The 26,465-nt window shown below is 39.5% G+C and overlaps 1 protein-coding gene across 2 annotated transcripts in view; it reads left to right on the forward strand.

Annotated features, from left to right (window-relative positions):
* LOC142158108 (tachykinin-like peptide) overlaps positions 1-4,171 on the forward strand; it is a 28,490-nt gene extending 24,319 nt beyond the window's left edge. For both annotated transcript variants that reach the window (XM_075211761.1, XM_075211763.1), the window contains one exon: positions 3,343-4,171. In XM_075211761.1, coding sequence (XP_075067862.1) covers positions 3,343-3,392 — 50 coding nt within the window. In that variant the 3' untranslated portion in view covers positions 3,393-4,171. The remainder of the gene's footprint in view (positions 1-3,342) is intronic.
* Positions 4,172-26,465: the final 22,294 nt, after the last annotated feature.

Below are 26,465 nucleotides of genomic sequence, written 5' to 3' on the forward strand. Positions count from 1 at the left end.
TTGCATTATTTTTATTTTAGTTTTTTTAAATTTATTTACATATTGCTAAGGAAAAAAAAAACTAAATTGTTTCCTATTTGCGCAAACCTTAATTGTTCCTCATGTACATCCATTTTTTCTGAGACAAAAAACAAATACAAATCAACAATGATAAAATAAATAGGACACCTTACAAAACATTTATTATATAAGGATACTGTATTTAGACTATAGAAAAATGACTGTCATTATGGGGTATAGTTATCAAACCTTCGAAAAATTAAAAGTGGAGGTGTTGCCCTTAGCAACCAATCAGATCCTAGCTATCATCTTCTAAAATGTACTAAATACATGATAGCTAGAATCTGATTGGTTGCAGCATCTGCACTGTTTTTCTGTCATTCGGATGAAACTGTGTGGATTGGTTAATTCATAATTTTAGGGAGGGGCAGAGATGTTGCAACAACAGCTCAAATTCCTGCAGTCTCAGCTTTGTTACCCATACCAGATCCCATCAGAGCACTGTCCTAAAAATTGTGGGAGAAGCTTCAGCTCTCTCTAGTGCGGTAGTCAAGTAATAATTACATTTTAAACAGAATTGCAATGGAATGTATGGGTGACACTGAACAATATATGTTACCTTTATGGTTCATATCTGAAATTTTCAATTTTGGAGTCTACGGGTCCTTAAACAACCAACATCGTTCTACAGAACCAGTGAAGAAGGCTCGTTTATTTCTAGTGCTGTCAATGTGCTTGTCAGCTGCTAATTAATGCTTGAAAAAACCCCAAATTAAAATCAGGATAAATGGATTATTATGTGGTTGTTCAAATCATTAAGTTCTAAAATGCTGTTAAGGTGCGTTAGCCGTACCCAACCTTCAGCGATATAGACAGGCACCTGTATAGATCATATAAGGTGTCACACAGAACAATACTTTCTGAGATATAGGGCTCATATTGCACCTGAAAATCTATTATGTCATAATAAGCTACAAGGATCTATTCCTGGCTATATTTGTGCAATTAAAATGCCAGTTTTAAACCTTCTGCTGGGGAATTGAAGATCCATGACGCTGCTTAGTGTGTAGTAGGATTGTAAACCAAGATAAGAATTATATATTTATTAATATTATATATTAGTGTATTTAAAACACTATACAGCAGATACATGACAATAACATTAACAAAAATGACCTTTTGCCTCTTACGTTAAATTCATAACTTCCACAAAAGTCGGACATAAAAATATCTTTTAAAGAAGTCGTTATTGTTGGATTTAGGAATAAATGTACCAGTTTTTAGGTATTATTTTTCTGTATCTATATACATCACTGTATTGTACTGTTTCTTTATTGATCGGTGTGTACAGTAAATCTGATATGACCTTGAGAATTAACCTATAACTATCCTATTTCCAAAAGTTTTGCTTTTTATTTGAGGTAATTTTCTGGTTTCTCCTGGATATAACAAGCTGCTCAAAGAGGCAGTGGATATATTGCCTAAAATTGTACTGAGGCACATGACCTATTGGTAGACAGAGCCGCCAAAAATAACTTTAGACCCCCAGTACAGCCACTTCTTGGACCCCTTCCTTAGCTGCTGAAGTGGGTGTGGCCACACCAGGACCCTAATGCAGGCCCACCCCCTCCGCCGTCACCGCTGTTGGTTAACACAAGGCGCAGTATTATAAGGGGTGTGGCTTATGATAAATTTGCCCTAAAACAAATGCCCAGAAATTCTTATTATTTCTGTCCTCAGATTCATGTGACCTTAATCCTCATTGTCTGGGATAATGTTAGTTGTTGTAAACTAGATATACTATTTTACTATTTACTATTTTATTTATAGTGGAAGATTATTTTATAGTTTTATTAAAGAGCTGCTAGATGCCAACTTAATTAATTTCATTTTCTTTTACATTTTTAATCCAAATGTAGCTTTTTAGTGGTCTCTATTTGTTAGACTATCCTTGCCATTGATACAAGGAAGGAACATATGTGTTGAGATATGGTTATGCAACATCCTTTAATACTAAACACCATTGTTTACACACATGTTGTTCAACACGGCACGGAAGGGGCACACAAATATTCACCTATAGTGGATGCACCACTTTCAGTGTTGAACCGACAGGACCTACTGACATCCAAGAAGCATCATGCCTTGATGATGTCATAGATTCCTAGTGAATTTATAGGCTAAATATTTCTCCAACAAAATGGCTGCCTCCACAGTGACACTTTAAATCACAGAGTAAATTGTGAAAATAATATGTAAATTATGGCTAAAAGACAATTTGATTTTATCTTTTGAGACATTGGTGAAACTAAAATGTAATGTTGGATCCTGGAAGTTATTTCAGACTTAATTATAGTATCTTTTCTTTTCTTTTACTTTCTATTTTAAATGGACACCGATGCAAAGGCAAAAAGTATAAATCAGTAACAGATAAAGGTATGAGGTCCCGGTTTTTAGGAAAAAACTGTGGACCTGTATACAGGTCCACAGTTTTTCACAAGACAGAGGGGGTTTCACAAGACAAGAGATATTTCCATGATGGGTGTTAGTTAAAATAAGTCAGGACAATTGTCCTAATTAAGGGGGAGGAGTAGAACTATTTAGATTTGGCATTAGATTAAGTATGGTGGGGGACGATTTTGTTCTTTTCTGAAGAGCCATCGTCCCTAGACCTGAGTAAAGTGATCCGACTGGTCATGGAGATAAGTGATTGGGTCTGATTGTTTATAATGGGTTACAATGGCTGACTTTGCAGCCAGCATATGCAAAGTCAAAGTTATAGAGTGTTTAGATATATTTTGGTGCAATAAGATAGGAGGAAAATCCAGGAGTCTTGAGGAATTGGAGTTTCCATCGCAGAGTTTGGGCAGGACTGTCCACACATGGGCCTGGCCTTATGGGTGAGGCTTCAACAACAAAAGATACATGGTTTGTGAGGATTTATTTTATCCCTGTTTTGCCTTCCAAATGTTGAGAATTATAAAAATAAAATATATTACGTAGTACAACAAAGAGAAGATGGGGGAGAAGGCTGAGAGCCCTACGCCGATATATGATGAATTTTGACATTGTTTTGAACTTAATTCATTTTGCCTACAGTAAATAATCCAATTTCCATAATCTGCTTTATCTCTTTTAAATCCATCTGTTTATTTTCTTTTTATATCCATTTTTCACATGTTTTTTTTTCTCTCCTTCCAAATGTCTCTCTACATTGTTTCTGCACATTGGGAAGGAATGTAAGATTGTCCAAAATGTTCATATATCAAAGTCGATACAAATGTGTAGTTCAACTATTTTTTATTTTTGTTTAACTAAAAATACATGTTATTGTTTCCATAGGATCTTCAGAAAGGAACACGATACATAATTACGAGAGAAGACGCAAATGAAACAACCCCTCCTGATCCATTGGTTAAACTTCATTCATTAAAACGGAAGATGAAGTGTAATATATTATATCCAGTGTAAAATGAATACTTATTTATTTTAAAATTGATTGTTTTAGCTTGTATTTTCAATAAAGTTATTATTTTTAATGGTGTGGCAATGATACTTGTTATATAAGTGTGCTGTGGCTCCCCAATTATGACCCTCTTCGAAATGAAACAAGGGGCAAAATACCGGAGAGGGAATCAGTTGATTAACGTGAAGATGATCTGTCTGCCCATGTGTAGGGGGAGGGACCCTGTGGTTCTGAAGAACATGCTAAGGGGTAGATTTATCAAACTGTCTAAAAAGGAAAAGTGTAGATGTTGCCCATAGCAACCAATCAGATTCTAGCTACCATTCCCTAGAATGTACTAGATAAATGATAGCTCGATTCTGATTGGTTGCTATGGGCAACTCCTCCACTTTTTCCCTTTTAGACGTTTCTATCAATCTACCTCTAAGAGTTGTGGACACAGGACCTCTACCCCTTAATCAGGAGACGCGCCATTTTCATGAGCATCAGTGAGTGTCAGAAATACAGTTCAATGAGTTGATGTTTTTCAATGTTTAAAACTAAAAAAAGAATATCTTGTACCTTTGTTATGAAGAATAAATTGGTATCATTGCAGCATGTTTATTTTATTTTATAAATGTGAATCCAAAGTCTTCATTTCATTGTTTAGATTTTTTCTGATAGTGGCACTTTGAATAAAAAAAAAAACCTTGAGATTTTGCAACATTTCCTTGTGTTATCGGTTTTGTTCATTTTAAAATGAGTTCTAAGCATTCGTTCACGAGCTGAGGGACCATGGGGGTCAAAGTTGGGGTGAACCTTTCAACGGCACAATGAGATGTAGCTAATGTTGACCTGCACAGTTTATTTTGTGAAATTAAGGATCCATTCATTTAAAAGGGTTTTCACTTTTGGATAACCCCCTCGTTACTTAAAAGCTCCCCCCAATAGCGGAACTCTCATCGTTGCAAGGGATGCAGTGACTATGGGCATGGAAATGAAATGATCCCTCTCTTATCTCTCTCTTTCTCTCTATCATATCTGTCTCTCCATCATATCTGTCTCATATCTATCTCTTTCTTTCTCTCTCTCTCATATCTATCTCTTTCTATCTCTCTCCCTCATATCTGTCTCTCTCATATATGTCTCTCTTTATTATCTGTCTCTCCTCCATATCTCTCTCTGTCTCTCTCACTTATCTGTCTCTCCCTCATATCTGTGTCTCTCTCTCGCTCTCATATTTGTCTCTCCCTCATATCTCTCTCTCTCTATTATCTGTCTCTCCCCCATCTCTCTCTCTCTCTGTCTCTCTCTCTTATTTGTCTCCCCCTCATATCTCTCTCTCTCTCTCTCTCTCTCTCTCTTCCAGAAAACAAAATCTGCTTCCCTCCCCCTAGTTCATTCAAGACAGGGATGTAAAATATTAAATGGGTTTTGGGGCACTGTAATTGAGTCTTGGGGTCAAGTCCTAATGTCTAATTTCTTGCTCTTTCTGGTTGTAGTAAGATTAATTACTGGCTGACACAGAACATTTCTACCATAGGATCTGGGTAGAGAATAACCTCATTAGTTTCATTAAGAAAATGAATGAGACTCAAAGGAATTGGACAAACATACTATACAGATGCACACTATGTTACTCTGTTACTATGTTGCTCTGTTACTAAGCATGATCAAGATGGAATGGAAATTGTGCACAACATTTTTTTAATCAACCTGAAAACATTATGGCTGTAGGAATTTTGTAGTGACACCATCATTTTCCAGCGTTAGTTGGACAGATGTCTCATATCAGTGCTTTGTGCTTTTGGATGACCCTGCTCCTTCCACTATATAACTCTCAGTCTGTGGTTTCCTGCTTGTGCTTGCCCACTGCCTGGCTCTCTGACAAGCCAGGCAACCAGTGCACTGCTTACATGACCAGCAGATGTAAGGGCAGGACGGAGGCTCGGACACTGAGTATGGGCAGATCGATCAACCACTTCTTACTATGAAGTTTTACTGGCAGGAAGCCCCACAAATTATTAGTTCTTGGGCACCCAAAAATGCTATTCCGGTCCCACCTCCATTCCCCTCCTTATAACAAGACACTGCCCTTGTAAAATGCAGCCCAGTCCTCACTAACACAACCACACGAGTGGACAGATGGCTGTGTCACACAACATCGCCAAACCCACCTCACTTAAAAACTGGGGGGGGAATTGTTGACGAGAATATGAAGATTGTTTACAAAAAGTCCTCATACCGTAGTCACATCCATCTTAAAACCACGTTACACCCCTTAAGCATTTAGTGGTCTGTGCCCCATAGTTAAGAGGATTGCTAGTATGACCCCGGAGGGGGGGATTGGGAGTAAGTGACTGGATCTGGATCCTCCGATGCTGGAGCTGCTTCTAAAGTGTTCTAAAAACACATTTAATACCTTTGTGGAGACACAGGGGTTTGTGGATCTACCAGAAAATATACGTGGAGGAAACAGTAGAGATGTCACTTCAAAGTCCGACCTACAAACTATCCCGTTATTAATTTCCACTTTTTTTAGAATACTACAGGGTTCATTCCCATTGATCTCTTATATTAATAATTATTAGTATAAGACATACATGGGAATGATCCCAGTTACCCAATAATAATTAGAGTTAGGGGACTGTCTTATTACATGGCACTTTGTGTGTTTAAATGTTTTTATTACATTGGTCGAACTGCACCTAGAAAGGAAAAAGAGCAATTGAAAGGTGCAAAATGCGCCCCACTAAAAGTACAGTATGAGCCCCAATCTGCACCACCTAGATTCCCTCTGCCCACACATCATAATGAAATCTTGTTTTCCACTTAAGTGCAAAATGATCCGCTCCTACTATCACAGTGCGATGAGAAGGGGAATGCTGAGGACGATGTGGAGTAGGACAAAAGACTTCTTAAAATGTATTCTAGTATATTTTAGGCACAGTGCTCCAAATTATTGAAAATAAAAACCCATAGGCGTTTCAGATAATAGATCTTACACCTCTATTTGCTTTCATTAGTATAACTTGCTCTAGGCTGACCACTATCATTTGTGCTGTTTGTGTTGGGTACCTGAACCTTATTTGTCACCTGGTGACACTACAAAGCTGTTCCATTTTCTTCCTAAGAACAGTGACAACAAGTCATATGTAGTACAGTACACTCTTAGGGTTATATATACTAAACTGCGGGTTTGAAAAAGTGGAGATGTTGCCTATAGCAACCAATCAGATTCTAGTTATCATTTATTGAGTACATTCTACAAAATGACAGTTAGCATCTTGTTGGTTGCTATAGGCAACATCTCCACTTCTTGAAACCTGCAGTTTAGTATATATACTCTTTAGAGTCAAATTCAAATCAGGTCTGTTATATTCTTTCTGATTTGAAACTAGCAACTCCTTGTATATTTGAACAGTACAATACTATTGAACTCGACACCATACTTGCCAACTTTTCCTCGTTGGCTTCACGGAAATCCCGAGAGAGGTGGGCATGCGAGGGTGGGGCTTGACGAATTGCATCACTTTGGCCCCCCCTAACCGATTGTCACAATTTTGGCCAATTACAGCAGGGGACGGGCCCTATTTCAGGGAGTCTCCCTGACATTCAGGGAGAGTTGGCAAGTTTGTCCTACACAGGATGCTAATTCAGTCACCTTAAGTGCAACATACAGGGCCCCGTGTAGAGTTAGATGCATTTTATGAACATAAATGTGAGGGTAAAAAACAAACGCAATTCTGTGTGTCCAGTACCGCGTCAGTTGTATACGGGCTAGTTTTATGCCAGGAGTACAGAGTAACACTAAGGTCACATCACCCAATTTGTACACAGTACTGCAATGGTGTTTCCTAAACTAGAGAAACGTGTCTAGAGAATATTTATTAATAAGTGTAAAGTTCACATTTACCATATAAAATACAATTATATACAGACACAAATACAAAGTAAGAGCACAAATTAAATTCAATTAAATGCAAACATCTGTTTTTTTCCCCTTTAAAAGAATCAAACATTACACTTATTTCCTGCCGTGGTCAGAATGCAAATATCAATTAAATAATGTGAATAAATGGAGCGACTTTATCTAATCTACTAATACTTTATTTACTTGGGAAGGGAGCACCTGCAATCAGCCAGATTGTCAGATCGTCGTTGTCATCAGTGCGGATTCTGCCCCAGAGATCGATCACCCACAAGAGATACGGCTACTGGCACCGTACATACATCCTTACTGCCCCCGGCCTAGACTTGTCTACCCCTTCCCACCCCTGGTCCACCTCTCTAAGCACAGGGGGGTGTAAGTCTCAGATGCTGCAGAATCTGCAGACAGATGGAAGCGGGCAGCACGCTGGCTCAGTGGTTAGCATTTCTGCCTCACAGTACTAGGGTTATGAGTTCAATTCCCGACCATGGCCTTATCTGTGTGGAGTTTGTATGTTCTCCCTATGTTTGCGTGGGTTTCCTCCTGGTGCTCTGGTTTCCTTCCCACTCCAAAAACATACTGGTAGGTTAATTGGCTGCTATTGAAACTGACCCTAGTCTGTGTCTGTCTGTCTGTGTATGGCAGGGGTAGGCAACCTGCGGCTTTCCAGGTATTGTGAAACTACAAATCTCAGCATACCTTGCCACCTATCTGCTGATTATCTACTGGCAAAGCATGCTGGGACTTGTAGTTTCACGACACCTGGAGAGCCACAGGTCGCCTACCCCTGGTGTATGGGAATTTAGACTGTAAGCTCCAATGGGGCAGGGACTGATGTGAGTGAGTTCTCTGTACAGTGCTGCGGAATTAGTGGCGCTATATAAATAAATGGTGATGATGATGATGAAGCTTACAGGTCAGTATTTTGCAAAACAAATGCAGTGACCAACTTTACATGACCCCTCAATGTACGTGACACATAGGGGGAATTAAATTTCCCCCAAATTTCCGCGGCGTTAAAACTATTACCGTTATTACAGTAGTTTTAACCCGGCTTTCAGGGAGCTGTGAGCAAAAAGCCGGCATTGAAACTACTGTAATACGGTAAGAAAGCGCATTATTACCGTAATAACGGTAGTAATGCGCAGGCCGTGTTACTTTCACCAGTAACGCGCCCAATTGAATTCCCCCCATAACTTCCTAGCAAAAAAAGGAAACATTCAGCATCTATATAACATCACCATGTTTCTTAGCATAATTTAAATAACTTTCTAATAGATAATACTCTACACGTGTGTATACAAATCTGATAAAGAAGACTTGTATCTGTACATCACAATTGGCCGGCTGGTCACTTACACATGTGCTAAGTTATTCACTTGTAAATAAATCTGTCCATTCAACCAAAATTATTTGTGGTCAAGCTTTTGCAGTCAGAATACTGGCTACACTGACTATGTCACTATCATGTCACATGTTACAACTTATATAAAGAAATACATTTGGTATTAAAATGAACACATATTACATTTCCTAATATATTGCTGTTTTAATCATTGATTGTTATCTATCTATTATGTTTTACCTCTGTACCACGCTGTGGATCTCATGTAGTGCCCTATAAATGAAAGTTAATAATAATAATAATAATAATAATAATAATAATAATAATAATAATATCAGTTTGTACTGTGTTATTAAATAAGGTTACTGGTTTCCAGTGTTGTAATCAGTGATCGAAGTGGAGATTTAGAAGTGGCAGTATGAAAAATTTAATGTGAGTGTGAATGAATGGAATTTAATAGTGTTACAAGGGAGACAGTAGGAGAAATGGCAGTATAGTGTACCACTGTATACACCCCCACTAGTCTGTAACTCTACCTATCATCATCTATTTATTTATATAGTGCCACTAAGTCCAGAGAACTCATTCACATCAGTCCCTGCCCCATTGGAACTTACAATCAAAATCCCCTAACATATATATATACACACACACACACACACACACACACACCAAGAGAGACTAAGGACAATTTGTTAGCAGCCAATTAACCTACCAGTATGTTTTTGGAGTGTGGGAGGAAACTGGAGCACCTGGAGGAAACCCACGGAAACATGGGGAGAACATACAAACTCCACACAGATAAGGCCATGGCCGGGAATCGAACTCATGACCCCAGTGCTGTGTGGCAGAAGTGCTAACCACTGAGCCACTGTGCTGCCCAGCTATATATAATGATCTTTAGTTATAACCTGCTATAAATACTGCTAGGTGCAACACTGAGCACAAACTGTAGAACAATGTTGTAGAACCGTATAGGTGCAGTTACCATTTACTAGGTCAATATACTTCCTAACACAATCAAGTTTCTGATGGTTTGTGACAACATTTACTTAACTTCATAGAAAAGTCTCAGTTATCTGCTAAATAGTTATTGACTTAAAATTACTTACTGTTCCTTTGCCTACGGAGAACCTACAGGAGGTGTCGGCTAAGCAAGAATTGATGGGAAAAATCTTTTTGTGGCACTAATTGCAATTGTTGTAGACAAAGCTTCTCAAACTTAACTAAAAATGGAGGTGTTACTCATAGCAACCAATCAGATTCTCGCTATCATGTATTTAGTAACTCTAGAAAATGATAGCTAGAATTTGATTGGTTGCTAGGGCACCACCTCCACTTTTCCTTTTTTTATTACTCCTGAAATACAGCTCCGTATAGCTTATCTATGTATTACATTTATCAGGAGATAGAGGGGACTTGCAGTCTTCATTACACACAGGATGTTATTAATGTCTAGTGTACATAAAATGCATTCTTACAGTTGCTCCTGATTGCAAACACATGTTCTAGCATGTATACACAGCCGTCATCACTGTCAATCGGACCTGACCTGTAGTTGGTGCAAGTGAGATGACTGAAAAACATTTGGGATGTCCAAAGCTTGAATCAGGCATGAGGTCAAGCATGGCACGTCCCTTGTTGCACATATGTGCATACGCCCCTTCCCTTCTCTCGTTCCGCCCATAATATCGCAGACTGTCGTCGGTGTCTATTACGCTCAAAGTTGAATTGCATATGCTTGTGTTTCCTGGCGTATAGTTAGTTTCTGAGCATGCGCAGAGCAATTTATCACAAAATATGGTACGCATCGGCATTTACGTTCCTTAATGAATCAGCCCTTTATGTGTTAATGAAAAATTTGACCCGTTTTGACGGTTTATTAAGGAAGATGAATTTTTAGCTGTGAGTGAAACCACAGAAATTTTGTAGGTGTTTTGTATTATATGTTCTACAGACACTGTTTACAGCTCAAGGGTCACTAACTGTTTTTATTCATCGTTTTAACTTTTCCATAAACATTTTATATATTTTCTATAAATCTGTACAAAATCAGGGACTGTTTTTTTTTTTGTAATTATTGGCTTTGGCTGGTCACATCCTGCTGCTTCATTAAGTATGGACATGCTTTTGCTTTCTAGCCTTTGTTTCTCATGATTAAACTCCCTTTGAATGATTTATAAGGGTAGTTTCGAGAGTAAAACTCCCAATGCTGAAGTCACTGAGAAATGCTTTCAGTTTACCTCACTTCAGCTACAATTGCAAAAGTATTTTCTTCTCTTTGTTGTACCGTATTTGTTCTTCAGTACCGTCCTCTCTGTTTGTCGGTCTTCATCTCATTGAAGCATGAAGAGGATAGGAAGAATTGTGTATTGGAAGGCACTCAGCGATCTTCTTGTTAAAAATAAAAAACTGTTACTTTATTAATATACTTAAAATGTACCTCCTAATTGAATAGCGAAATATTTGGTCTTCATCTCATACCTGCCTACTTTTCATACCTTCCTTCCAGGAGATGTGGATGATGGTATGAAAATAAAGGGTGAGTATGACATCATTAAGCCATTGCATCATGTAGTGGTTGTGTGATAGTTTGGATGGCAACTGCCAAAAAGATTGGGTTGTTCCTCAGATGGCACTCAGACTTGGGCAATTCCTGTACAAGCTAGTACATAGTAACTCAACAACTATATTTGCAGCATAGATAGAGACTGGGAACAATGAATGCCTAAGAATAGACAAGACAGGTACCAAAAAAGATATCTAATTGTGTACTGTAACATTGGTACACTCTGTGTTTTTTGTTCTTCAAAACAACATGAGTGGGATGTATGAACTTTATTGAATATAGAGGTGATTTTGACCCCACAATTTTCCCAGATCAGTTTGACAGGAGCCTCAGATCACTACTTGATGATGTTGGAGGACCCTGCTCCTTCCACTTTCTAACTCTAAGTCTGTGGCTTTCTGCTTTCCTTCATTGCTCTCCTCACATAATAACACTGATCCTGTCACACTCTGCCTTGAACTCAGTAACATTATCACACGATTGGACAGGTCATTGCCTCCCCCCAAGATCAGTGCCCTCATCTCCTGAAATACTCTCTACTAGAGATGCTCAGGCTTGGTTCCTTGAGAACCGATCACACCCGAACTTAGGGGATCCAAGTACCGAGCTGCTGTCGGGCGCCCTCAGAATTGAAAATGAGACAAACCGTCATCGTGAAGTCGCCCCCATTTTTCTTTTCTGCCACTGCAGTGTGCCAATGTGTCCTAGATGTGCTAGGAACTGCCGTGTGTTTGTGTCATTGCTTTGTCGCTTACCATCCAGCCAGGTCGCTGCAGTATTTGTCCGAAAGTGTCAATTAAAATAATATTGTGATATGTGAGGTGGTCAAAATTGACTTCAAATGACTTGAAATTAGTGTTATTGAGGTTAATAATAATGTAGGAACAAAAAATCTAAAACCAAAACACAAAGCTAATCCAGATCCAAAACCAAAACCAATTCACGGGGGTCAATGAGCATCTCTACTCTCTACTGTACTCCTCTGAGCTTGCCAATGGTCTGATTGGCTACTGGGTGGTTTATCCCCACCCACTTCAAAAGAGGGAACTTCCAGGAGATACAACTTCAATAAAAATGTGCTCTGACCCTAGTCAAAGGCACCCTAAAAGATTTTTGTTTCAGACTCCCAAACAATTATAATTTTTTCCTGCACCATATACCTGGTATACTAAATAATAACTGAACCTGCACATGTGGTGCCAATATAAGTTATATTGCCACATAACATTTCCATTTCCAGGTGAGACAGACCTAGTGAATCAATAAGTTAACCTTTACTACTCCAGGCCAGTATCGCCCGGGGAACTTAGTATCCATCAGCTGACTGGCGATATACTTGATATATTTTTTTAATAAATTGTTGCAATCATCCTACTTATCTGGAATTCAATGGTAAATATCCCCCCCATGTAACTCATGGGGGGATATTTAAGCTTTATTGTTAAGAATTATGTTGACAATGACAAAGAGAATGAACATATGTGACAATAATCCTACTGAGTTTTGTATTGTTTGATGGTGACAAAACAACTACTTACATGATATTTTGCAACTGATGTAAAGTACAGCTGTACAGGCCAATATATATTTTCTGATTGCTACCATTAACTACACTATATTGACCCGTCACTGAAGCAACATACGCAGCCGTTAGATCTCCACTACATTGCCATATAATATGTTGCCTTGTAATATTGTTTAATAATATATAGAACTGCATGTTTTCAATTAAACGTCACCCCATCACACGCCATCTGAAAACCATATTGGAGCAAACATAAACCCTTTTTAGATATACAGATAACTATTAAGATAGACCGGGCCGCCAGCCTAAAATGCATGAGTTGGATCTAACACATTACTGGGTGTAAATAATAGAGTAATGTATAATGGTGATTAACAGTGACTGCTCTATCCCTGTGTAGAATAGGACACGCGGCATGAGTCATCGGAGAGCTAGAACTCCAAAACACCTCTCATATCCTCAACTAAAACACTGCTCAGCATTCGGCCAGTGAGCATCCACTAGTAATCCCATCACCCTGCCTAAAAATTCCTATATGTTCTTTAAGGACATATGCAGAAATCACGCAGCACTTTACCACGGAGGAAGGACAGAGCCCACATGCTGCAGACTGCACATACCTCCTGTTTGCTAGAGCTGGTGACACAGGTGAAGCTTGGCGGAGATTAAAGCTGAGGATAGCACCTAAGTCCGATGGGGCATAAAGCAAAGAAAATGACCAGCGGGGCATAAATCAGGAAAGAGCTGCTGGGTCGTCTGTTGCCAACCAATGCACTAGCGGGTAGTTTATTAAATAGTAGTGTTAATAATATTGCTGTATGTCAATGAGCATTAAGTATAAACCATGTACAGTGAGCAGTGAGCTGCAATGGGCTGTTGTGAGTGCCACTGTTAAGGACACAACCCTGAGATAACACCTTTCGCAATAAGCTGATAAGCTGTTCCTGCTGTGATCATTTTATGAAATAGTTATAATAAATGATCAGGGTCACAGCTGCTCTTAATGGTGCCCACTGACATTTGCTGAAGCTGTCGGTTTCCCTATGGAGTCTACAAAGGCCACATGAACATCGGGGATTACAAATATTGCGGAGATATTATGCCAAGTGTGGTGCTTGTACCACTGCAGTAAAAGATCTGTTATCTCCAACTCAGGATTCCAGAGCTTTGTCATTACTTGCACTAACTGCTTCTTAACTGGACCTTGTTAGCATCATCTTCCCAACAATGTTTCCATGGACTATGTCCCATGGTTTCCAGTACTGACCCTGATGGTAAATGGTGAAAACCATGGGGTACATTAGACACCACATTTTCATGTGCTGAGTTGATATAGATAAAGAGGATTTGGCTATAAACCTCAGTTGTCTTATTAATTTTATGTCCATTTCTATCATCACCAATAAAGATTGTCCGATGCGATTAATGTGGTTCCAACGCACAAGAGACTTAATAGCAAAATATTGCAAAGCATAACAAACTACAATAAAGTATAAGAAAGTATAACCGATACATTACAAAGCGCACTGGAATCTAGTAATAGCCCATCCAATCCTGAAGTCTGCCTTGTGAGAGAGACTGTTGCTGGGTCAGTGTTTGTTTTTGTGAAGTTTAGATTTAAAACAACAGTAATGATGTCACAATATATACAAAGATAACACAGAGATCTTTCTTCATTGGTCCAGGGGTCAAGTCAGTCCAGTACAATGCAGGCCATAGGTCAGTTCAAACTATGCCTTTCCAAAGGTGGGGGCAACTCACTCCAACAGCTGCATAGGGGTCTTCCCATCGAAAAACTGGTTTAAACCAACCCATTAACAGAGTATTTTTGAAAATGAATCTTATGCTAATCATAACTAGCAATCGCTATGTGTGATCGCTTCTCTGATGATTCCGGATTCCTGCTGTTAAACTGTGGATTAATATAAGACCAAACACCATACATTTCTTAAGACCTGAACCATAAATACCTTTAATGTAAATGTATCTTTGTATAAATAACCTTTAAGTCTTACTAATAACATGATGTGAATTGGAACACTAGTAAAAGTGAACTATTTACAAATGTACAAGTGAGTATAAGTGTATTTGCTGTGTTTTGCTGTGTTTTTCTATGTGATTGTGTATTTAACATTCGTATACTGATGCGCACAAGTTGCATTTGCACAGAAATCTATAATAACCGATATTTGTTAATTTAAAATGACTTCATTCAATTATTCGACTTTGACATTATGTAGAATGATAGTATAATTCTTTATTACATTTTCTTATGAGGCAGTAGGAGAAGTTAACAGCTCTGCAGTCACTTATATGGGAAGGTGTTTGATAGTTAAGTCTGAAATAGGCATGTGAAGATACGTGGTTTCCAAATCACTCGGACACGGTATTAGGGAAAAAATAGAAGGATGATTTATTCTGCAGAACAGGATTAAATACAGCACGGTCCCGTAACGATAGCATGTCCAACAAATGAGGAAATCAGTTCAAATAAATCCCGTGAGATATGTCCCACAGCGCATCTCTGGCAGAGCATCACCTCTTGGCCAAAAGATAGTCACACCTGTCCAGCTCCTAGGGTAGCCTCTTTTATCACCTCCTAATCCCACCTTGGGATCTGCCTGTCCAGGGGAGTTGCATAAGGTCTCGATTGGTGGGCTGCTTACACTATCCAGCCCCATCCCCTACCTCCCCAGGTGTCTTCCCGCAGGTGACCCCTGCCGGGTCCGGCTCCTGGCTGTCTGTAGAGCTCACTAATGGACAATAGGGAGCAAACAGAAATAACAATGATAACTAAATTTACTTAACTCCTGAGTGTTCCCTGTGGAGGGGGAATTTAACCCCTGAAGTACTTTTCCAAGAAGATGATATAGTTACACCACTGATACTTCCTGTAACAACATGGCTAAAAAGTGGAGTTCAGGTATGGATTAGATTAAGGGGTTGTAACACCATACACCATGCCTGTTGCTTTACAAGGCAACATATATTATTCCAGTGCAATACGACTAGGAGCGAGTGTTCATTCATTAAAATTTTCACGCAAGCGAGCTCCGCTCCTTCATTTTATTATATGACTGCGTTGGGCTTTACAATAATAATAGAATACAAATAGCCACATTCAACACTCTGAGTAAATACCATTAAAATAGTAGTTTTGCCTGAAATACAGTGTAGAATAAAGCACTTTACATATATATTAGGATCCGAGCAAGAGATCCCCCCATGTTATATGCATATAGTGTACTGTGTACCAGAAAAGGAAGCAACAATGAAGAATGATTCAGTTGTTCTCTCTTCCTTTGACTGCTCATCCACGTTTGTCTGATTGCCTCTCTTAAATGCAATGATGAATTATTCTATATGCTGATCACAATGGGCTATTAATTATGGCCACAGAGTAACTGACAGCTCAGTATTTTGTAATTAGCTTCTTAGACAAACAATTATGTTCTTTATGGAAGGAGCAAGATAATGACATCTCTACAAGGCTAAAAGCGGGAAGAAGTCTCTCTGACATCAAAGGGTCCATTAAATATCTGTGTTTACAATATAAAGTATATATTTATTGAATGAAGGATTACATTTTGCATGTGGGGTTGTGTTTGGTAAATATCAACCTTCTGTATTCTCAGCCAGTTGGTAAGAGACATTTTATGTACATATTGACTGCAAAATTTGCAAACCAGAGCATGATAAGTAAACTAGGAATATCACATTGAGAGACAAAGATAAGGAAGCATAATGTTGTTCTTTAACTTTTTTATTCAATCATTTGCTCTTTTTTTTTTGCTTTTTAGCCACTTACGGTAATAACCAAAGTCACTTAAGGCCTTTTTTTTTTTTTTATAAATCTCCGAAGAGGTAAGAGGTTTAAGCCCCTGAAACTACAGAAGTCAGAGGATTAACGCCTTTTAAAGTAAGGAAACTTTTTTTATTATTAGAGATATCTGTGATATCTGCTGTGGTCCCAACCTTTTTTATTGCAAATGCAGTCCCCATAGATGTCTATGGGGACTGGGAAAATACCCTATTTATCAAGCTCTGACTTCGATTGGGATCACTTTACTATAGATCATTCGCCGATATCCTGGCGAATCAAATTAATACATTTTCATGCTAATTAATTTATTATCATTCATAAGCAATGAATGTGAGAAATATGCGATCATAAATAGACTCCTTTGTCCCTTTTTTAGACCAGAACAATGCCTCTTTGTTCACAAGGAAGCGTAACTGCAGATGCGTGCCAGTCGGCGTATTTGCCCAATACCATTTTGTGTATGACCACAAAAATGAATGTGATGTTTGAAAAAAACACAAACAAAATTAGTTAGGTTATTATCAGGTATGGTCGAAGTCTGGTTGGAAAATGTCTATTATCGATATGTGCATCCATGTGTTGATTTCTTGGCCTTAGCGAAGGTCTGCCCATTTTAGACATGAAAGTATACGGCAAATTTGGTAATGGATCTTTTTGTTTGTACAGTGATAGGATCGACCCATATATAGGTCAGCATAATGCTGGTCATACACAAGCAGATCGGATCATTTGATCCAACTACTTGATCTGTTGCCATGTTTGGACATAAGTGCACAATTGTGATCAATCAAACCAAATGACGGGATCACAGTGGGCCAAATTTAGTTTGGCTGACCATGGCCTTATCTGTGTGGAGTTTGTATGTTCTCCCCATGTTTGTGTGGGTTTCCTCCGGGTGCTCAGGTTTCCCCCCACACTCCAAAAACATATTAGTAGGTTAATTGGCTGCTGTCAAAATTGACCCTAGTCTCTCTCTCTCTTTCTCTGTCTGTGTGTATGTTAGGGAATTTAGACTGGAAGCTCCAATGGGGCAGGGACTGATGTGAATGAGTTTTCTGTACAGCACTGCGGAATAATGATGATGGTAGATGATGGCAAGGCCGTTACTAGACATTTTAGGGGACTCATCTACAGTAGATGCCTTGATGCTGGCAGGTGAGCTTATATCCCAATATAGCTATATTGTGCACAAAATTCTCCATTATATATATGCTGACACATAGTGATTTATATGTTGTTTGTTTCTGAGCACCGGACAACATTTTTTTTTTGTTAGGACAGAACTATTGTTTGAATGTGGATCCTGATTTGTTGGTGGCTGTCTAATTAGGGGCTTCCTTTAGTACACCCATCCATTCCATGAAAGTGTTAATCACACGTCCAGTGCAGCTTCTCAGTGGGGTAATGTTCTGGTTGTAAATAAATAAACATGGTGAGTTTGCCCTACAATGTATAGTCCCTGCAAGTTGAAATGTTTTTATTACAGAGACATCAATTGCTAAAAGCAGACAGTGTTAGACGCAAGTAAATTTCTGCATTGTAAATATGCATCACACGCAAAAATTGTTTCATTGTGCACAACTTGAGACGCTATTTTCAGCCACACGTATCTGACACTTGCAGCTCTTTGCACATTGAATGGCGGATCAGAGGACTTCACGTGCTCGTGGAGTACAGTAAGGACAGGTGCTAAGAGGGACATCTGCTTGGAGAAGTGAAACTGGAAGGCGGTGGCCAAACACAGTCCAAGTAGAATAAGGACATGTTTGTGTCATTGTGACAGAGACAGACGCACACGGAGACGTAGATACCCCTGTCAGCAGCCATATCACTTGCAGGAGCCTGAGGGCTAGCGCTAATATGCACCTATGATGATGATTGACGGCACTGGCTAGTCACGTCTTATTGGTTGATTGAGGTTTGACCTCTGAAGCTAATAGGAACGTTCTTATTTCTAGTAACTTTTATGATTTTATTGGGTGTATTTTCGAATTCAGTAGGTTCATTCATACAGGAGAGGGAAGATGTACCTGCTGCATTCATTCATTCAGACTGAATAGGAAACGCTTTTTTCACTGTCAAAACAGATGTTAAAAAAACAATTCTGGTGCTTATGACATAGCTGGGTGTATGTGTATCAGATGTGCGCAGGGCTGGTATTAGCCCAGTGTGGACACCCCCCCCCCTCCTCTGTGCTTTACATGTCACCCTCCCTCAGCACAGTACATTCAGTCTCCCTCCCCATATCACAGTAAATGCTCCTCACCCTAAACTGCCGGTAACATCTAGCAGACAGCTCACAGTTGCTCCTTCCCCTTAGTAAAGAACAAGCAGCCTATGGTTTAGATCTATGATAGCCACCAGTCTGGGGTTTTTCTTAATAATGACCACCAGATTGGGAGGTTTACTTTACACTGACCACCGATTGGAAGCTCAACAGTAGCCACTGGCGGTGTACTCAACACTATCCAACATAAAGTAGAGTCTGGTCAACACAAGCCACCAGAATGGGGAGTCTACTCTACTCTATGCACTATGTTTGAAAGTATTCACTACTCCACCACCAGATTGAGGGGGATGTAGTTCTGCTCTACAGGTGCCACTAAATTTGTATCTGCTCTACTCCAGCCACCAGATTTTTATATCTGCTCTATGCTGGTGACCAGAGTTGAAGGTCTGCTCTAATTTGGCCTCTAGATTGGGAGGTGTTTTCAACACTAGCTTCCAGAATTGGGGATCTACTCAACACCAGCCACTAGACGGCAGGATCTGCTGTAGTAGAGTTTCCAGATTGAGAGGTCTGCTCTAAAGTTTGCCCAAGGTTGATAAATCTGCTGTAGCCTAGTCACAAGATTGGGATGTCTATTCTATCTACCAGATTGGAGAAGTCTGTCCAAGGCAAAATATTTAATGGACACTCTGCATGGAATAAACTAACTGCATCGAAATCAGTGAGACCAGAAGGAGAGATACAGGTCAGAAGAAAGTGGCAGCACACCAATGTAAGTGCCAGCTGAAGAAATCAAGGGGCATCCTAGTGGGCACATCCAAGGCATATATCTGGGCATAATGTTACAGCAACCAGTGCTGCATAAACTCATAGAACTATTAGAAGAGGTCTTGATTTTTCTTAGCCGCCTTTCCCGTAGAGACTGGTTATGCTCACAGATACTCAGATGCCCCCAGGACTTATGCTCAGAGTAGTATAAATTTATACTTACACGGCAGCGCACAGGTACAGGAGGTAGTACACAGAGCAGAGGCAGGCCAGAGATCTGCGGACTGGACAGAGCACCGGAGGAGATATCATGTACCAGCAAGGTCAGGGTCACCGGCAATGGTTCCCAGTCCGGGTACAGGCAAAAGGTCAGGGTCACAGGCAATGGTTCAGAATCTAGGGACAGGCAAAAGGTCAAGGTCACAGGCAATGGTTCAGAATCCGGGGACAGGCAAAAGGTCAAGGTCACAGGCAATGGTTCAGAATCCAGGGACAGGCAGAGGTCATACACTGATAAATCAATTCAAGGTTCAACACCAAACACGAACAGGAGCAGGCAGCAGTACTGGAACAGAATGCTATAACTGGCAGTGAGGCTCAGTCCTCACTGCCTTAAATAATGCTAAGAGCCAATCAGAGCAGAGCCCTGAAAAGCACTCCCAGGTTTTATTTAATTGATGAATGTACCTGCCAGCCAATGCAGTGCCCAGCTGCATAGTAATCAGCCAGATGGCTGCAACGAGAATAGTCACTACAATCAGCCCTGGGAGGCTGTCCTAACTAATCCTGTGCGTGCCCGCCCGGCTGTTTGACAGCTGGCCGGGCGCGGCAGCAGGGAGATGCAGGTGTCCTGGTTGTTGCCTAGGTAACCAGGACACGGAGACCGGAAGTGACATCCCGATCGTCATGGTGACGGCAGGGACGCCAGAGAACAGGGGCTCCTTACACATAATGCTATATATCCTATTTGGCACTTTATGTTGTATGTATATTGCATGGCATACTACATATTTGGCATATTATACATGGTATATTATCATATTGTGCATTTTATTTGGTATATTTAATTTGCGGAGATTATTACTATATAACTATTGTAATACTATTGCAATATTGTGCTGTGGTGGCATGAGGGCTCTGTGTTCTGATCATAGAACTGTATACTGTTGAATTATGAATACTAAATATTTATTATTTCATTACACTGTGTAACAAATGTATTTTTACAGTTGCAGCATGCATACACCGCCGCCATCACTAGTAATCGGCACTTGCACTAGACCTGTAGCTGGTGCACTCATGCTAAAAGCTAGAATCGGACGCTTCTGCGTGCGCTCAAGCTTTGCCCACCCTTACTGTACATTGATTACGTGCATACACTCATTCTCCTCCCCGTTCCGCACCTGAAATCATAGGTTGCAGTAAGGGTACATTGCACGCGCATATGAATTGGACATTCCTGCGTGCTCTGGCATTAGGTTTGTCTCTGCTCATACATAGAACGATTTTATGCAAAACACAGCACGTGTTTATGTGTCTTAATGAATCAGGCCCTAAATGCATATTTTTTTTAATGTTAAACTATGAGGTACATGTTTGCATCCTTTGAAATAAAAAGACAGAGAAACACACTGTATTAATCCACGCTCAATTTTCTGCATAGCAGCAACCTCATTATTGTGTTAAAAACCCTCCCACATTTATTTGCTCTCACCCCATTTTCAGAGCTTCATAACTGTGAAATGATCCTGTAAGAAAATCAAAGTAGAATATAGTCCGCTGTCATTTATGTAAATTTTGACATCTCAATCCACAGGAGAGGCGCAGGGCACAATTTAAATTTTCGTTTGCATTATTTATGGTATCTTGTGGGCAAATTAAGAAAATAATATAGAATTTAAAGTTCGGCTGTCTCGTGAGATAAACCAACATAGACAATACCATGCACAGTCTTTGTTCTAACTAAAATGAAAAAAAAAAAAAATATGAAATGTGTTTAAGAGATCATCTATATGAATCTAGTAAATAGCATAATAATAAAGGACACAATATCAAGCTTTCTATTGATCCAAAAACATAGGAAAAAATATTAAAGCTGTTTTCAATTTTCCCTCAAAAGCCGTATTCCACTCTACCGGTGTTCACGTTAATACCTGTAATCTTGTATAACAAATACCTTCTTGAAAATGTCTGCTGTTTCTGCAAATGCAGCCCCTGTAAATTTCATATATTTCATGATCTAAATGAAGGACTTTCTGTGACCTAAGGGTAAAAATATTTTTTTAAAATCTCAAGATGACCGAGTGCCCTTCAGAAAGTTGATGGAGAGACTTTTAGAAGATTTGTCTTTTGAGTATCTTTTCGGAAGTAATCATATCCGTTAGGAGCTGCTTGTTTTCTGTTTAAACTAAACATATGAACAGTCTCCAAAGTACAGTCATGGCCAAAAGTTTTGAGAATGACACAAGTATTGGTTTTCACAAAGTTTGCTGCTTCAGTGTTCTTAGACCTTTTTGTCAGATGATGCTATGGTATACTGAAGTAAAATTATAAGCCTTTCATAAGTGTCAAAGGCTTTTATTGGCAATTACATTAAGTTTATGCAAAGAGTCAATATTTGCAGTGTTGACCCTTCTTTTTGAAAACCTCTGCAACTCGCCCTGGCAGCTGTCAATCAACTTCAGGGCCACATACTGACTGATTGCCGCCCATTCTTGCCTAATCAATGCTCGGAGTTGGTCAGAATTTGTGGGTTTTTGTTTGTCCACCTGGCTCTTGAGGATTGACCACAAGTTCTCAATGGGACTAAGGTCTGGGGAATTTCCTGGCCTTGGATCCAAAATTTTGATGTATTGATCCCCGAGCCACCTAGTTATCACTTTTGCTTTATGGCAAGGTGCTCCATCATGCTGGAAGAGGCATTGTTCATCCCCAAACTGTTCTTGGATGGTTGGGATTAGTTGCTCTTGGAGGATGTCTTCGTACCATTCTTTATCCATGGTTGTGTTCTTAGGCAAAAGTGTGAGTGAGCCCACTCCCTTGGCTGTACGTGGCGTAGGTCTAGGAATCTGAAGGACTGCATTGTGCACAGTACTTTACCCTCCAAATTTGGAATTTCCAAAAAACCCATTGGTTTCTATAAATGCGGTACCTATTGGGCTTGTCAATTTATGGTCCAAACTAAGGATTATGTGGAGGATTGAAGGTTTTTTTAATTGCAATTTTCCTAATGTAATCTACTGCCTGACCTGCCCCTGTAATTTACACTATGTGGGCATGACAAGCAGACCTCTCAAAAAAAGAGTTTTGGAGCATGTGGTTAATATTAAATGAGCCAAAAGGGATGCTGATAACTTCAAACAACCGACTACGGTGGCGAGGCATTTTATGAAGTGCCATGATGGTAACCCACAAAGACTGCAGACCTTCGCCATGAAGCAGATTAAGTTGGGTCTGAGAGGGGGAGACCTCAATCAGGAACTTCTAAGGAGAGATTCAAATTTGTTTTTCCTGATGGACAGTTTGGCCTCACGTGGTCTCAATGACCATAATAATTTTATGGTCTATTTATGATTTTTGACTATACACTTCCTGATACTATCATACAGCTATCTTCTATGTAGGGACTTTTAAACCTGCAATAGGACCTGAATTTACCTAACCCTGTTGACTGTGAAACTAATCCATGGCATTGTAGTATTGGGGGTATATTTACTAAACTGCGGGTTTGAAAAAGTGGAGATGTTGTCTATAGCAGCCAATCAGATTCTAGCTGTCATTTTGCAGAATGTACTAAATAAACGACAGCTAGAATCTGATTGGTTGCTATAGGCAACATCTCCGCTTTTTCAAACCCGCAGTTTAGTAAATTTAGCCCATGCACTCTTACTTGGCAAGGTGATTTCGAACTGACAGATATCACTAAGGGTGGTAACAAGTATTTTCTTATATATTTATTATTCTCTTCCATTTTTAAATTTCTGTTGAACTACCAATGTCCTTTTAGTCTGAATGGAACACTATTATTAAACCTAATGCTCTTTTTATACTATCTTGAGTAATGGTCCCCTATTCTGATACCCCACATACTTTTTGTAGTTCAGTGAAAGGGAATGTGTGTCTAATCGGTGCACTTTTCATTTATTCCGCAATTTTTACCTTTTATTCCTATATGGCATACTGACAGGGTGGCTATGGTATTCTTGCCATATTGCTGGCAAAATGCTCCATATCAACTATAAGTTTTCCTTATGTCCACATATGTGTTGACAACTTTTTGGACATTTTGTATAAAAAAAAATAAAAAAATGGAAGTGCTCTCCCTCTTGATCCTATCTGTCTTATAATTGGCATAACTATGTTTATATTTCCCTGCCCTCGAATCAGAGTCATGGGGAGGTGGACGACCTCGCCTGCTCTATTGGTTGACAAGAGTATCAGTCAACGAACACCCGTTCCTGTAGTAACAACGTTGCCAAACATGAGGTCACGGATGGGAGTTCCCTCCACTATAAATACCCAATAGGAAGGCTCGGCCGGGTTGCCTTGATAAATCTCTCATTAGCGAAACGCGTGTTGGCGTTACACGCGCCACCGGCTCTCTATGTAGTATGCCATATCATATATTATAACTAAAGATATTTTTAGCCATTTTTGTGGAGGGACATTACTTAGGAGCTAGAAACCGTATCCAGACAGGGATAGACTATTAACCCCGAATACAGAATGTCACCGTGTGAGAACAATTTACGGTAGAGGGGTGGATAAGAGCTATAAACTAGAGACACCCCATTTACTTATCAGAGTTTGGGGTGGTTTTATTCATATTAGAACCCCTCCAACTGGTTAAACTTTTCTGCAAAAGCACAGATATATTTGCTAGGGCAATTTATAATAGTGTGCCCATACAGCATGAGGACAGGGAAAGGGTATTATACTAGGATACCCCACTCTCACTTTGACATAGAAGGGGACATTATAAAGATCTTGCTGTTATTATATTATTCAGCAGTGGATCCCAGTCTACTATCCACAGTGTTTAACCACCAGACCTACAGCAGTATATTCAATTATATCATAGGAGCCTGTGGCGCATTAGCAGTGTAAATCTGCTAGTTTTAACAGTAATTTTCTTGGTTCTACATTACTATATCCATGTTTTAATATTTCGTTTGTCTTGAGTATCACACAGAAGACTCTCATGAAAATATTTGAATGCATACCAATAAAGTTTTAAAAGTTTTAAATATTTGGTTCTCTGAGTGCCGCATATCACACATTTCTTTCCTTGGTCAGTCTTTACGATTTTCACATGGTGTGTCTGTCACTGTACAGCTGGGTACACAGTCACACCTATGCAATCTTACTTCAGATGATATTTCTGTAACGATTTTACCAATGACTGAAAGTCCCGATCAGCAGCCGATTCATGTGTACACACTATACGCGTTGTACAAGGTTTACATTTAGTCCTGTGCTCTTCATCTGTCATAACCATCGGCTGAAAAGATCCTGACTCTGCACAGTCCACAGATATCTGCCTACACTGCTGGTCGTGAGTGTGTACACACGTCTACATTTGACCGACATCGTTCCATCATTGATTGTGATATTTAGGTAGTTTAGAAAAACAAATCAACAGATGCAATGTGTTTCGGTGCAATAAGATATGATTGTGGGAGTGTACACACTCCTGCAATATCTGACAGAATGGTTGCGAATCGTGTGATCTGCACGTTAATTGCATAGATGTGCTCTCAGCTTAACTCTCCCTCCTGTACCTCTGCATGGTTGCAGTCACCCTCAACCTGGATAATTCACATTAAAGACCAGTCCCCATCCTCGACTACACTTAGGTCACTGATGAGTGTAAACTCAGACCTCATGCTCAACTCACTGACCGGATCGGACGGGGTAGCAGCCTGCTGCCTTGGTGGAGCTCTCAAGCTCATATTCCCATCTCTTCACAACATTACTGTCCACTGCCTGTGCTTCTGCTCTTCCTACCCAGAAGCAGTGGCTGCATCACAGGTGCCGGTCTCAGCTCACACAATACTCAGGTATGTTATACTGACCAATATAATATACTCAGGTATATTATATTGGTCAGTAAAATGCTCTTTATATTGTATATGTCAGTATAATGCTCTCTATATTGCATACCAGTCATTAGAATGCTCTCTACATTGTATACCAGGCAGTAAAATGCCCTCTGTATTGCATACCAGTAAGTAGTATGTTCTCTGTATGGTATATCAGTCAGTAGAATGCTTTTTGTAGTGTATATCGGTCAATAGAATTCCTTCTACATTGTAGAGATCACTAGAACACTCTGTACTACATAGGGGTCAGTAGAATGTTCTCTGTATTTTATGTTGTCAATATAATGCTTTATGTATTGTACATCAGTCAGTAGAATGCTCTATGCATTGTACGTCAGTCAGTAGAATGCTCTGTGCATTGTACATCAGTCAGTAGAATGCTCTGTGCATTGTACATCAGTCAATAGAATGCTTTATGTATTGTATATCAATCAGTAGAATGCTCTATGTGTTGTACATCATTCAGTAGAATGCTTTTTGTATTGTATATCAGGCAGTAGAATGCTCTGTGCATTGTACATAAGTCAATAGAATGCCCCATGTATTGTGCATAAGTCAGTAGAATGCGGTGTGCATTGTACATCAGTCAGTAGAATGCTTTATGTATTGTACATCAGTCACTAGAATGCTCTGTGCATTGTATATCAGTCAGTACAATGCTCTGTGCATTGTACATCAGTCAGTAGAATGCTTTATGTATTGTACATCAGTCAGTAGAATGCTCTGTG

Source organism: Mixophyes fleayi, chromosome 5, assembly GCF_038048845.1.
Source record: "Mixophyes fleayi isolate aMixFle1 chromosome 5, aMixFle1.hap1, whole genome shotgun sequence".
NCBI classification, from domain to species: Eukaryota; Metazoa; Chordata; class Amphibia; order Anura; family Limnodynastidae; genus Mixophyes; species Mixophyes fleayi.